General features: G+C 34.2%; 2 protein-coding genes across 2 annotated transcripts; both read left to right on the forward strand.

Moving 5' to 3' along the window:
• The first annotated feature begins 1,204 nt into the window (after positions 1–1,204).
• On the forward strand, positions 1,205–3,511 carry LOC146135277 (caspase drICE-like). Its single transcript, XM_083395641.1, has 4 exons — positions 1,205–1,352; positions 1,579–1,709; positions 1,781–1,966; positions 3,322–3,511. The coding sequence occupies exons 1-4, from the start codon at positions 1,226–1,228 to the stop codon at positions 3,385–3,387; spliced, it is 510 nt and encodes a 169-aa protein (XP_083251767.1). The 5' UTR covers positions 1,205–1,225; the 3' UTR covers positions 3,388–3,511.
• LOC146135278 (caspase-14-like) lies at positions 3,415–7,280 on the forward strand. The gene is made up of 7 exons (XM_083395640.1): positions 3,415–3,661; positions 4,109–4,230; positions 4,373–4,561; positions 4,682–4,826; positions 4,975–5,055; positions 5,139–5,309; positions 6,189–7,280. Exons 1-7 carry the CDS (start codon positions 3,532–3,534, stop codon positions 6,362–6,364), a joined length of 1,014 nt encoding a protein of 337 aa, XP_083251766.1. The 5' UTR covers positions 3,415–3,531; the 3' UTR covers positions 6,365–7,280.
• Positions 7,281–14,999: the final 7,719 nt, after the last annotated feature.

Consider the following 14,999-nt stretch of genomic DNA (forward strand, 5'->3'; position numbering starts at 1 on the left):
ACTTTGTTTCTGAACGATCTGTGTAAAAATACTTACACCGGCGATTAACAACATGCGAATGCACGAAAAAGTAGCCTACAATGCAGAAATAGAGCCGTAAAAATCGTAATTTTAATGTAGAAAGACAAAAACCGTCAGTCAACTGCCTAGAATCTATCGTTCTAGAATACCGAAATCAAGGAAGTTAAAGGTGCTAAACTCTGAAACTCGCAGAGTTCCAAGGAATTCGCTACACATGAAATTACAAAGTAGACTTATATCCGTTTTTTTCTAAATAGTTATTCATCAACAGACTGTGATCCTTTTTAAATCTGACTGTTGCAATTAAAAACATACCCCCATGATCAATAAGTTTCAACACTGAATGAATATTTTGTAACACTTACGGTTAATATTTAGGAATAATTTGGTGTTGTTGTAAAGTGTTGACTTATAGCGTATTCTTTCGTTTTACGGCGACCTAAAGCGCACACCTCGCTTTCATTATTAGACTCAAATTATTTTACTATTTGCTGGTACTCCGAATTCAGTCGTTTAACTTTACAAATTGAGGAGTACTTTTTGAGAAATAGAACGGTACCTTGTTATATCAACTTGTACGCGAAATTAAACAGATACCTGGTAAACTTTATGCTGTGTCTTGTCCCTACATTTTACTTAGGTTTCTTTACTCGTGCAATATGATATCGCAACTTCTACAAACACAAATATGAGGCGATTGTGCTTTAGCGAGTGCCATTGTATAGATCACGGGTTTGTGTTATGGAAAAAACGATTCACCCAGACGCAAAAGCAGTTCAAATTACACATAATCACTAACGGGTGCAAGCGTAAAAGAGCGATCGGTTCAAATAGCCAATTAGGACACCTCCTGATGCTATTTACCCGGCTTACATAGTAATTTTATTCGATTTTCGACAAAATCATTGAAATTATGCAAAAATCGGAATATTAAGGCTAATATATTACCACCGAACACTAACCCCAACCCTAACCCAAATCAATGAATAATCACGTATTGGTGCAAGCGTAAAACAGCGATCCAGGCAAATTGCTACTTCCTTGTTATATATCTTTTCGCCATTGGAAATTTTGATTCTTTTAATATAAGACGAACCAAACTACATATTAAAAGTTTATAAGATGCAAAAGTGTTCGTAATTTTGTTCATTTTGTTGTGATCTACTGTACGCATATTAGGATCTGCTATATATCTTAAATAAAAATGAATAGGTTTACACTAGAAAGATATAACTTGTCACCAAAGAGTAATGGCAAGATTGGAAAAGGCTACATCTTCAATAATATGGAATTCACGACCAAAGTGAATGCCAGATCAGGATCTTCTCAGCGTGAGTTTGCTTGCAGTTTAGACCTCTAGAACACACATTTATAAAGCGGTTACTTTTCGGAAATCGCACAACGAAATACTTTCTAGTTTTCCATAGTTAAATAGATATTTCCTACTTTTGTATACCGGTAATAACAAAACACTCGAAAAAAATAAATTGAATTTGGTAATGGGTTTTCGGGCTATAATTTATACAAGAATATAACTAAGCTAAACTTTCATTTCAGATTCGATAACATTGGAGGATTCAAAGCGAGAAGGCAGCGAATGTGATGTTGAAACTCTGAAGGAGATATTTGAACTGATGAAGCTCGAAATAGAAGTATACAATGATTATACAAAGCAGGATTTTAAATCGGTAATAAAGGCATTTAAGGGTAAAATGAAATATTCCAACCCTGTTTACAGTTTTCTTGTATTATGTTTTAGAAGTTAAAACATATTGCAGACAAAGAAGTTACGGAAGATGATAAGTGTGTGGTTGTGGCAATCATGACCCATGGTTCGGAGAAAGATATCTGGCTGAAGGATGAAAAATACGAATTAGCTAAAGCATTTAAAATCATCAGCGAATGCGAAAACCTCAAGGATAAGCCCAAACTGTTTTTTATTCAGGTTTTCTGCGCTTTATCGTTAACTAACAAATAATTAGGCGCTATTTTGCTACAATTGGCCATTAACGCCATAGCCTATTACTTTGGAGGTCAATAAAAGTTAATTAGAATGGTTATTGTTATTTTAAGTGGTTGTTGTTAATTAGAGTGGATCTGGTCAATTAAAGTGGAATTTAAAGAAAACCTAAATCCATCAGGTTAAGAGCGAATCGACATCTTATAATTTAAGGAACCTCTTACATACCTCCTAAACCAAACTCCACCTCTTAAGTCATTACTATATCAATGGTATTCTGTAGTTATTTTATATTATTCAAACAGGTCTTATTTGTCAGTGTCCATATAATCCCAGTGTTGTTTTCCATTTCGATATGTCAGGGTTGTCCAACTTCTTTTCATCGCGGGCCAAAAACTTTTTTTTTTTATCTTTTTTTTTATTTTTTTTATCTTGCGGGCCAATGTTTTTAAATAGTGATTCTATAGGCTTATTGCTGGCAAATTATACATAGCCTATGGCAATGGTTATTAACCTTTTTTCAGCCGCGCCCAACTTTGGTAGTTGTTATATGCCTTTCGCCCCCCTACGAAAAGCAATTCGGCATTTTTAATTAAATATCACTAAGACAACTTGAAAAATGAAAACAGTAACGTTTGTTGTCGGTCGCGCGAAGCGCGAAAAAAAAAAGAGTTTAATTAGTTGAGTTGGCGCTAAACTGTAAATTCAGGACGCTTTTCGCATTGGGCACACAACAAAGTGCTCGTGCTCGACACATTGATTTAAACAGTACGTTATCTTGTTTCACAAGATGTGACGACACACAATACAACGGCAATAATGCAAAAACATTATACATTCGCGCAAAAAAGTTTGAGTCCCGCTGTTGCAAGCCTGTTGTCATATATAAAATATGGATAAAAATAGTTCAAACGGGGGATGACTTTTATGGTTTATCTATAAGCTAGAAAAATTGTAATTAAATAGGGCCGTTATACATCCGATGTTATGAAAACATGCGATGGCACTTAAAGAGACTTTGGACTAAAACATAGTCAAGAAAAGAAGGAAACAAGATTCGCACGAAGCGCGAATTTTTTTGCAGTTTTAACGTTAAAAACAGAATTTGTACAGCGCTGTAGGAGTGGTGTTCAACCCAAACGAAATCATTGTAAAGATTTAAATATTAACTTGGATCTACCACCAGGTTAAGAACCGCTGCTGACCTATGGCATATGTACTAACTTTGATATCTATTCCTTCGTTCAGCTACGGTAGTTATGAAATCACAAAGTATCATTTACGAAGTTGTTCTGTCTACTACAATAACAAAGAAACAAAAATTGAAGTGATATTGCTAGATTGCAGCAAAGCTGACGACCAATTTGTGGGCCAAAAAAGTGGAACTCTTTGGCCAGCGGGCCTGAAGTTGGACCACACTGGTTCTACAGCATCACTATAACATTGTGGCGATGGTTGTCGTACAACGCTTATTTAAAAGAAGGCGGGTAATCAGCTGCAAACTTATGAAACACCATATTGTTTAACAGGTATTTTAAGTAGTGGTTAACATGACTGATTTTAAACTGGATTCGTATAACCTGACGCCCAGTGAGAGCAACCGGGTTGGAAAAGCTTTCATTTTTAATAGCAATGAGTTTGACGGAAGATATCAGATCAACGATAACGGAAAACTCCAAGGCAAGTTTATTTATGTATATACAGGCCCTACAAGGCTTGGTTTCTTATATGTAAAGTAAGTTTCGAAAATTTTGGTATCTTTGCTCACGGGGTATTTTTGACATATTGAAAGGAGTAATGACTTTAAAGCTCTAAAGATTTTGTCTATAAACGCCACTATCATTTGTTATCCAAAGATTTGGTTTCCAAAAAAACAGTTATATCATTCGCATTGAAGCAACTTACCTGATAATAAATTGCTGTTATTGCTGTTCTGCTTTATTTTTTTGATTTTAAAACAAGGTGAGAAGTAAACTAGTATAGTATTTGCAAATTCTACAACTTTCAGGCTAAAAAACATTTAAATTGTTTTGAAGTAGAATACATTGGAACAAGATACAGTCAAATTACCAAAAGCATGCAATACTATACTAGTTTATTTTTCTTAATCGGCATTTCGCTTCAAAGGGTTTAGATATAAAACGCGTACAGGAAGCGAACGAGATGTCGAGGCTTTGGAGAGTCTTTTTAAAATGATGAATTTGGAAACGAAAGTATTCAAAGATCTCACGAAAAAGAAGTTCGAAGAGGTATATCTATAAATTGCGGTAATATGCAGCTCACATTATTTGCGACTATTAAGAAAACTATAAAATTTAACACTTTCTGTAGTTTTACCATGCTTGATAAACTATTGATTTTAATACTAATAAACGGAAATATTCTGTTTAGGAATTGCAAAATATCGCTACCAAATATATATCAAAAAAAGACGATAAGTGTGTTTTTGTGGCAATCATGTCTCATGGAAAAGAGAAGAACATCTTTCTGAAAGATGGAAAATATAAGTTGAACAACGTGTTTAAAACCATTGGAAATTGCTCAAACTTAAAGGGAAAGCCAAAAATCTTTTTTATCCAGGTATTAATATATTTTTTTTAAAATACGAAAAAAAAACACTTTCTGTTTAATAATCATAATTATGCGTTGCTAAATATAAACATTACGCCACATTTCTACGACGACTGAGTAATTTCACAGGCATGTAGAGGCGACGCCAGGGATTGCTCCGATTCATCAGGATTTGACGGTGATGAAGAGATATTTACCGATAGTGAAAATGACCCAATTGAACAACTCGTACCAAAGGGTTCAGACTTTTTGGCTTGTTATGCAACTTCAGAAGGTGGATTTTCCAAATACTTTCTTCATTTTACCCCCCGTACATCCTCCAACTAGAAATCCATTAGTTGTAGCCTAGTAGATGACTGTTTTGTTGAAACAGCTTATTAAAAGTTAGATTGCATTTAATAAAATGAATTTTTGATTTTCAGGGTACGTCTCGTATCGCAATTCGTCGACTGGTTGTTATTTTATCCAAGCAATCGTTAATGTAATAACCAACTATCTTAAAGGTAATGTGATTTTTGCGAAATTAGTCCACCCACGAAAGGATGAGATTCTTAAGCAATATAGAAGTTTCTTACTCTACCTTCAGGTATTTGCAATACGGAGGATTTCCTTGTCCTCATGACAAAAGTTGCGCAAGAAGTGTCAAATAAACACTATACAAAGAGCAATAAACTGCAAATGCCCACGTTTGTGTCTACACTTCGAAAACGACTAATGTTTCAAAGCTCCGGGGTAAAACATCCACAAAGTGACGGAGGTAAGAGAGTGATTAAAAAAAAAACTGTATTAACTTAAAACAGGCAAATCGGCTTATACTCCGTATAACATGCATTAAGTTCTGGGCCATTACTATACATTTAGGGGCAAAGTGTTTATTGTTTGTCATGATATTTATTAAATCTTTAAGCATCAATATAAACTTTGGATGTAATCCGTTTATAAACGTATATGTTGTTATTTAGTTTTGCGTCTTAGAGTTAAGGTGGGTTTGAAAAAGCGTTAGGACGCAGCAAAATATTCATATTTTTTTCTTGCAAAATTGACAATTTATACCTTGTAAAACCAACAAAAAAAAGTGGTCTAAAGCAGTTTGTTCTTAACCTTTGGTGCATAAACCCCTTTGAGGTAGGTGGACTAATTTTAGAGGTTCATGTTTGTTAGTAAGTTATGTAAAAAAATGAAAATACACAAGGAAAAAACAAAACAAAGCAGTGTAGTGCATTCCCCTTTAATGTATTTCGCCTCCAGTTAATTACACAATCAGTGGACCGAAAACAGGAAGTGGGTTTGTTTTTCGACGTTTAATTTATCCTTGAAAAAATCTTGCCGACCCTGGTCTACGCCAACAATTTTTTATTGTTTTTTTTCACGTCAACATAAAAACGTTAAAAAAATGATTAAGAAGCCCCTTACTAAAGCCTAGTGCAATTGGCGCGGTCATACCGCTCACCGAAAAGTAACCTACTTTAAATCCTTCCCGGGCACCGCGCTACGTCAAGTGCATCGGAAAGATCACACAACACTAGCGAGTGGGGAGACACCCCTTGATTTTGCAGCCATTTTATAACGTTTCCGGTGTGAAAGACACCTTTTGTAACGATTTATGGCTTGAAAATATTTTTTTTGGCAAATTAAGGTACTGATGAACGTCGAGGCACGATTAAAGAAGCAAATCAGATCAATGAAACACTGACTGAAGAATGTTTGAACAAAATGATAGAAAAAATGATCGAAACCAAACTTTCTGTTTTGAAAAAACAATTTGAAAGCGACAAGCTTGAAAACCAGCAGGCTTCAGAATCGTGCGAATAATTTACATAAAAAATGTATTTTTTAAATAAGTAGAAACAACGTAGCAACTAAATTTGATTTTTCGTAAAGTATTACTTTCATAGGCGCTAGGCATGTTTTTGTTTTCAAGTTTACATAATCGTAATCTACGTAACTGTAGCTGCAAAGATTAACAAGTATGCATAAGACAAAATATAAGCAAAGGCTGTAGTGTAGAAATCTTGTGTATATAGGCCCATATCTTGTTATTTCAGAGATATAATTAAAAGTGTACTTTTGGAGGCTTCTCTTTGCATTTAGATTACTTCATAATTGGTAATGTTGCATCGAAATGATTAAGCATGTGTAGTATTTTTGAAGTTACAGTTTAAGTTTAAGCATTTATTCATATTTTAGTAAATCCCGACTGATTTACTGTTAATTTTAAACGTACTAGTCCATCGACCTCTGTTTTTTAAAGGTTTTGGAGAGCCATCTCCTTACTTACTTATTCATGATTTAATTTCCTGTTATATACTAAAAAACGTTAAAAAAATACAAAGATGAATTTGCTTGCTTTGCTTTAATCAATAAATAAAATAAAAATGCTGTTGCTGCCAGGCATTTTTTCAATTGTCAAGGCTGCCGGCTGCCGGAAGAATAATTTTACAATCGCCAAAAACGTTTGATTTAGAGCTTTTCAAAAAGAGAATTTTATTTTTCACAGCCCCCGAAATACTACACCGATATAATAGGGTATGCTACTGTGCGTCTATAATACAGTTTTGGGGGCAGAAATTTGGTAAAAAACATTGTCTTTTTAAATAAATAAGGTCAGAAATCCTATAAGCGGAGTTTGGAAACTGGTAAAGGCTGGATGGATTGGTAAATTATACCGGATGCTGTGAATTTTATGAATAACATTGCCCAAAAGTTTAGTGCCAATAAATAGGTAAGCTCAACCATTTGTAAAAAAACAACTAAACTTCTATAGTTTATTAGTGTTAACAAGAAAGATATACATAAAAGCAACCTTTCAGTTGAAAATGGCTTTAGGCCGTAGAATGAATGTCAAAGCACATATTGAAGTAGGTAGAATTTTGTGAACGTTTGTCATAGTACCTTATTTGTTTTTAAGATTCAATATGTTCACAAAAATCTGCCTAATTCAGTTTGGGCATATTCGTTATGCTTTTATAGTACTTTTAGCAAGTGTCGACTAACAATGTTAACTGTTACATTTAACCCTAGAAATACCGAACTTTTTTTTCTACGGTAATTACCAAAAGGTTATATTGACCCTTGTGCTTGGGAAAGTGTGACCTTTATCTGTAGTGATTGTACAGTGTTTTACGTGTTTCTCTTTGCCCAGTTTTAGTATTTTACAGTAGGCATAGCCAGCGAGCATTTGAAACTACTTAGATAAGCGCTGAGTCCGACTCCAGCCAAATAAACCGACTCCTTCGAGTCCCGAGTCCGAATTTACAGGCCTGGCAGAAGCTATGTTTTATTGTATAATCTCCATTTCCATATCTTTATTTGCAGTTCAAATAATGCCAGTTGAATTTTGAAGCACTACCTAAACTTGTTGGAACAAGATTGTATGGATTGCGCCGATGTTACCTAAACTATTATAACAAATTGGGAAAGCAAACGATTAAGAAAATACTTGGTTGTTTAAAAATAGGATTTTTGTTAAAAATTACATGAATACCGAAGCCAATACAGAAAAAGGTAACATTTGGTAAACGTTTGGACTAAATCTTAAGACAATGACTGGAGGTTGTAGTTAGACGCAAAATGAATATCAAAGCCCATAAAGAAATTGATATATATTATTTTTTTAACGTTTTGAAAAGCCAAAAATACTATTTATCCAGGTATTAATATATTTTTTATACAATACTTACGAAAAATAAACACTTTTTGTTAAACAAATAATTTCAGGCATGTAGAGGTGACGCCAAGAATGTCACCGATGCGTGGGGATTTTTCGACTTTACCGAATGTGAGCTGATTGACCAAATCACACCAAAGGGTTCAGACTTTTTGGCATGTTACGCAACGTCAGAAGGTGGATTTCCAGAATATTTTTTTGCATTCTATCTGTAGAAATACTTACTCCCCTCAACCCCCAAGGAAAAATCTATTATTATTAGATAAATGTTCTGTTTAAACAGCTTGTTAGATTCCACTTAAAAAAATGAATTTTTGATTATCAGGGTACGTCTCGTATCGCAATTCGTCGACTGGTTGTTATTTTATCCAAGCAATCGTTAATGTAATCACCAACTATCTTGAAGGTAATGTGATTTTTGAGAAATTAGTCCACCCACGAAAGGATGAGATTCTTATGCAATATAAAAGTTTGTTACTCTACTTTCAGGTATTTGCAATACGGAGGATTTCTTTGTCCTCATGACAAAAGTTGCGCAAGAAGTGTCAAATAAACACTATGCAAAGAGCAAGGAACTGCAAATGCCTACGTTTGTGTCTACACTTCGAAAACGACTAATGTTTCAAAGCTCCGGGGTAAAACATCCACAAAATGATGGTGGAAAGAGAGTATTTTTTTTTTATTAACATGAACACAGTAGGTAATATATTACGAAATTTTGTGTTGTAAATTATAAAACCAAAACATTTGTATTTGGTTTATAACTTTCAAAGTTTGATCAAATCATGTTTTATTATTTTGAATTTGTTTTAATATCCGATTCAGGAAAAGGAAATAGAGAGCAAAAAGAATTATTCAAACAAAAAAGGGATGAAAATGATATCCAAGTTCTCAAGGTGAAGATTGGAATCCTATAATTTATTTTAAAATGAGAAAAGTTTTGTTTTAAGCATATAGCATAAGGTTGAGTTCAGGAGGGTCAAACCAACCTCAGACATTTTATTATAATAATACTTGATTAGAGCAGATCAAGATTTTTAAGCGATTCAAATGTGCGCCTAAACGAATCCAAGAAAAGGAGACAGTTGGATTTTTATACTTTGAAAACAAATATAGTTTAATTTAGTTCCTATCGCATTGGATGTAAATTATTCTACACAATAAATTATTCTACATTGCTCCTTATAATGAAACTTATTAATTGAATTTGGCTAAACAAGTTTTAAAATCTAAATATAGTGTGAAATTTAAGAATTGTCCAGGTGTGAATAGAGAGCACAGTTTTAATGTATTGTTTCGTTGCGACGTATAGTGCTGAAGGCCAATACATCTAGGGCTTCTACATTTTTCAATAGGAAAAGTTTGCAATGTCAATTATCGTTGACAGAGGGTTAAATAATGTAAATTACAGTACATACATAACCTTTAAAAATGATATAAAGATCAAACTGCACAACTCTCGTCTTGTGAGAGTATACCAAAACATAACTTCAAGACATCTTCAATAAAGAACTTGAACAATTTTGTTAGTCAAATGGTGCTCATGTTGGAAAAGCGATAATAATGTTTACTTGATTCGTTAGAGTCAATACATAACGGACGTGTACTGGGATTTAAATGGTTTACCTGCAAGTTGGGATAACAGTCGTTATGAAATCGCTGTTTGTTGACTTTCTGTTTGGGAGGGTAAACGTCCTCTAAAACGTTCTCTTCGATTCAGAAATAACCCGAAACGTGTTTAAAATACCATGTTTTCTTTGGATACAGATTTGCGATATACATGTATCCACATACGGCATGAACACATTTTTCGAAGAATTTATAAGAATTCGCCAAAAGCTAAAATGAACCTGGATACTTGTATACTAGGCCACTTAAATACCATCTAACCATCATACTTTTGTTTGAACTGGAAAAAGTCAAATGGTATTCAGAATTTTTAAAGATTTGTTATTCGGCAATGTTTGCCATTTTCGACTCGAGGGCGCAGTTTCAATCGTTTATTGTCTTGCAAACAAAACTTATAAATATTCTAAGCACACATTTATCTAATTGATTTTTTTCTTGACGCCACAGCTATCGTGCAAATTCAGCTTGTTTTTTGACCCCAAAATGAACAATGTAAGGGGTTACCTGCTTTTAACTTACCTCAAAACCTATTTTTTAGGCAGAAATAAATGAGTTGAAAATCAAATTTCAAGAGGTCTTGGAAAGTACAAGGTAAACGGTTTTAGATCTTTTATAATATCTATAAGGGTTTAAGTGGTTAATAGTAAAAACAGCTTCAAACCCAAAGCTTTGTTTGAAGTAAATGTTTTATACAATTTCTAGTTACTTTTCGATGTACATAAAATTATTAATTCAAAAATTGTTAGCTACTGATATAAGGCCTAATATCAGGCAGTAGTAATATCAGACTTTCTTAGATAAAATTGTCTGAACAAAGCAAACTGTGAAAAAGTTTATTTGGTTGATATTTATATTCCACAGAGTTCCAGTTGGACAAAACCCAAAATCAGACACTGAGGAGGGTTAGTCGATGGTCATATTAGCTTCGTTTATAATTTTACTTTAACGAGAACAATTGTAATTATATTGTTAAAGTTGACAAATATAGTTTGTGCCTGGCTGGTTGCATAACTCCTGCGCACAACTTTGGTCAGTAAACCTATTCCAATCGGTCGTAAACATCGCAAACATAATAAAAGGGTCCAAGAACACTATTACAACCAGTAGTTTATACCTTAAAACCCTGGAAAACGCAACTTAACGAATTATGTTAACGTAGTGTGCATGTGATTTCAATGTAAAGCATATAGAACAGCATAAAAGCAAGATTTAAGAAACACTGCTCTTTAACACGTCATTGGTAAGAGCAAGATTTTGTAATCAAAATTGTGCTACTTGTACGTTTTCAGATGTTGTACGGCTGAAGACTGGAGTATAGGTTTTTGCGACTCCGCAAAGCACCAAACTACACCTCCGAGATATTATTAAAAAAGGTTATTTTCTATGGTATTTTGCTACGTTTAAATTATTGTGTAAATATTATGTGATTATATTGTGCTTGGTATATCTGATTATTTGCATATTGCATTTTCTGATAGTTTGCATATTTGTGTAGTTCGTGCCTATGTTTAGCGACGTAACACAATTTTTGAGTCTTTATAATTAATCGGAAAAAATAGGTCTTTAAACAGTGACATTCCTACGTATTTTTCGCAGCATTTGTAAAGTTTTGACATGCATGTAGTATGCAACTTTATAGCATTAAGCATTTCTTTAAGTGTAACATATATAATTTTTATGAAAAAATTGCAATTTTGGAACACAATATACAGCTTTTTTGAGCAATTTCAATGCAAATATCTAATCAACTTTGATAAAATCGACAAAAAATAATAAACGGATATACTGACTTTATCCATGATATGGCTTTAATATTATCATTAAATGTTAGACATAAATAAAAACAAATAGGACTTAGGTAGTGTCAGAAAATCCTCAACTTGTTTATTGATTTAGAGTCAAATTTCTAGTGGAATTTTAAACGGCATTGTTTATAACGAGTTTTGTCAACTTGGGTTGTCAGTTTAGGTTACTACCTATCCTGTTATCCGTTTCTACTCGATAAGTTATCAGCATCTGAAATATTTTTTTGTTTTAATCTTACTGCAATTAGAGTAAAACAATTACTAAGCGTCGAACAATTCATCAATTACTGCTTTTAATAGACGATGGTTAAATTATACATCCTTTTTTTCGAATGTTTATGTTACAAGTACCAATACTAGAAGTTTAAGGCATCTAGTGTTCTGACCATTATCAGGATAAAAACGGTAATAAACTTAATTTCCAAAAGTTGGACTTGCTTACTGAACGATAACTTCAGCAAACTGTAAATTCCTCCCGGCAAAATAACGCACCTCTTTCACTGCTTTATAACAATCAAGGCTGCGATTGTTAAAAATTAAATGACTTAAAGTAAAGCAGGGATGTCCAACCTGCGGCCCGCCTGAAATTTTTGTGCGGCCCGCTAGTCATTTTTACTCCCAAATAGCATTTTAAACGTTCAATATTAGCCTAATTAAAATGTACCAGTCAGCTTTTAGGGGAGCACTAATAGTATAATATGGGTAAAAAATATATATATAACTATAAAGGCCCGTTATAACTCCAAAGAGCAATACTTAATCTTGAAACTTAATACGTTCTGTGGTCCATAAATTATTTCAAGTGTTAATGCGGCCTACTATAATAAAATGTTGGGCATCCCTGAATTAAAGTGAAGCAGTGATGGATCGACCTAACATCAACAAAACTTGAAATTGCCCTCCTATGGGAGTTGGTATTTGCCATTCTAACTACTCAGAAAAGCAGGAATTGTGCTGTGGTTTGCCCACCTACGCACACAACTAAACTGTCGGCGGTTGAGCGACGCATTTCGTCTAACTTGGGCCTTCTTGATTAACGACTTCCTTTAATGTACAGCGTCACTTTTTTAGCACACTAACTAGTACAAGCTTTACGTTGTAGTCGGTGCGTCACTTAAAAGAGTAAAATCTAGTTCGGCCTTGGAAGCTATATTGAGAAAAAATCGTGTTTTGTTTTAGAAGTAACGAATCTAGCGAACTTTTTGAGATCAATCTTGTTGATAGCCGTATTTGTCTAATCCTAAATCTGGAAATCAGGTGGCACTGCTCTACTCTGACCTTATAAAGCACGGTTGTGCGAAAGCTTGTCAAGGTTTCAGTACATTTGTCGTCAAACAGTGCCACCCGATTTCAAGAGTTTTAAGATCAGTAAGCTGTTTTTAGTTAAAGTTTTTAAAATGGTGGGGGGGGGTTACGCAAAACGTGACGTCACAAAACACTACACATTTAGTTTGTTTGTTCAACGTTAAGTTTAGGTAGGTGCTACTTTTAATACAAAAGCTTCTTTACAAAGATGTTATCGATTCGCGCAAAACGAAAAAACGCCTTATTTAAATTGTTTAAGTTGCCATAACTTCATTTTCGATGGTGCGATGAGACGCATGACGCCTTTGGGCTAAAACAAATTCATGAAAATAGGCTCAAGACATAACAGAAACGCAATCCAGATTCGCGCGGAGCGAGAAATTTGCATATAAGTAGTTAATACAGGCCGAAAATAAAGTTTGGGGGACCGTAGCCACGTCCCCCTGAATCCGTTAATGAAGCTGACAAACTGGACGCTTATAAGTCACAATGGTTCAGTTATATTTTTATTTTTGTATAAATACAAATATTTATATTTTAATTGGTTAAATTCAACATTTTTTTATGTTTATTTTGGCCATATAAAATAGAATTTTGCTAAATCGCTAAAAAACTTGCCTATAGTAAGTAAAACGAAGCGTTTCTTAGTTTATAGGAGCCATGCACATACCACCGAGGAATTACGTAAATTGAGGCAGCCTAGTGTATGGTACTACCTACAGTAACATCAACCATGTTAGGTAAGTTTGGCCTTGTAGGAGTTAGTATTTGCAATTCTCACTGCTTACGTAGAGCAGGAATTGTGCTGTGGCTTGCGTGCCTTCATACACAACTGAGGTATCGACAGTTTAGCGACGCATTTCGTCTAACTTGGGCCTTCTTGATTAACGACTTCCTTTAATGTACAGCGTCACTTTTTTAGCACACTAACTAGTACAAGCTTTACGTTGTAGTCGGTGCGTCACTTAAAAGAGCAAAATCTAGTTCGGCCTTGGAAGCTATATTGAGAAAAAATCGTGTTTTGTTTCAGAAGTAACGAATCTAGCGAACTTTTTGAGATCAATCTTGTTGATAGCCGTATTTGTCTAATCCTAAATCTGGAAATCAGGTGGCACTGCTCTACTCTGACCTTATAAATAAGCACGGTTGTGCGAAAGCTTGTCAAGATTTTAATACATTTGTCGCCAAATAGTGCCACCTGATTCCAGATTTTTAAGATCAGTAAGCTGTTTTTACTTGGAATTTTTTAAAACGTTATCCATCCAAGATTTACAAAAGATTATTCGAAACACGAATCTGATCAAAAGTATTCGAATTTCGCTGAACAAGGCGGCTGGTTATAGGTGCTGTCAAATCCACGCATGGTGAAGGTTTTTAGGCCTCCAAGGCACAAATGCAGACAGGTGGTTAATATGCTGAATTGTTAGTTTTAGCTTTGGTCTCACTAGTGTCGAAAAGTAAATAGGAGAAACACATATGGTGGTTTATAGAAGGAAGTACTATTAATTCCTTACAATAAATATCAATGCCCATACAGAAGTAGGTAGCATTAGTTGAACGTTTAGTTAGAATAAACTTTAATAGAATGGCTTGAGGCTGTATAGTTAGATAGAATGACTATTTAAGCCTATACAGAACTGCTTGGGTGGCATTTTGTGAACGTTTCGAATGTATCTTAGTATGTTGTAGTTAGATATAGAAAGAATATGTAAACTGTTGCTACCAGCAAACAAAAAGCTTTAAGCGGGAACAGTAAGCTAGAAGCTCCGCAAATATGTCGCAATAATCAAGTGTTTGTATTTATTAGACAAGGCTACACACATGCTCTGGTTGTTAATAAAACTAATTTTCAGCATAAATGCACAATCATAATTTGCAGCATAGACGCACAATCCTAATTTGCAGCATACACGCACAATCATAATTTGCAGCATACACGCACAATCACACACATGAATTGATTTGAAAAAAACTATTATTAAAATAAGTTTAATGCATTGGTGGTTAACTCTGACGCCTCTGGCATATTTATTGAAATACC

The sequence above is a fragment of the Ascidiella aspersa genome, chromosome 8 (assembly GCF_963924565.1).
Source record: "Ascidiella aspersa chromosome 8, kaAscAspe10.2, whole genome shotgun sequence".
Taxonomy (NCBI): domain Eukaryota; kingdom Metazoa; phylum Chordata; class Ascidiacea; order Phlebobranchia; family Ascidiidae; genus Ascidiella; species Ascidiella aspersa.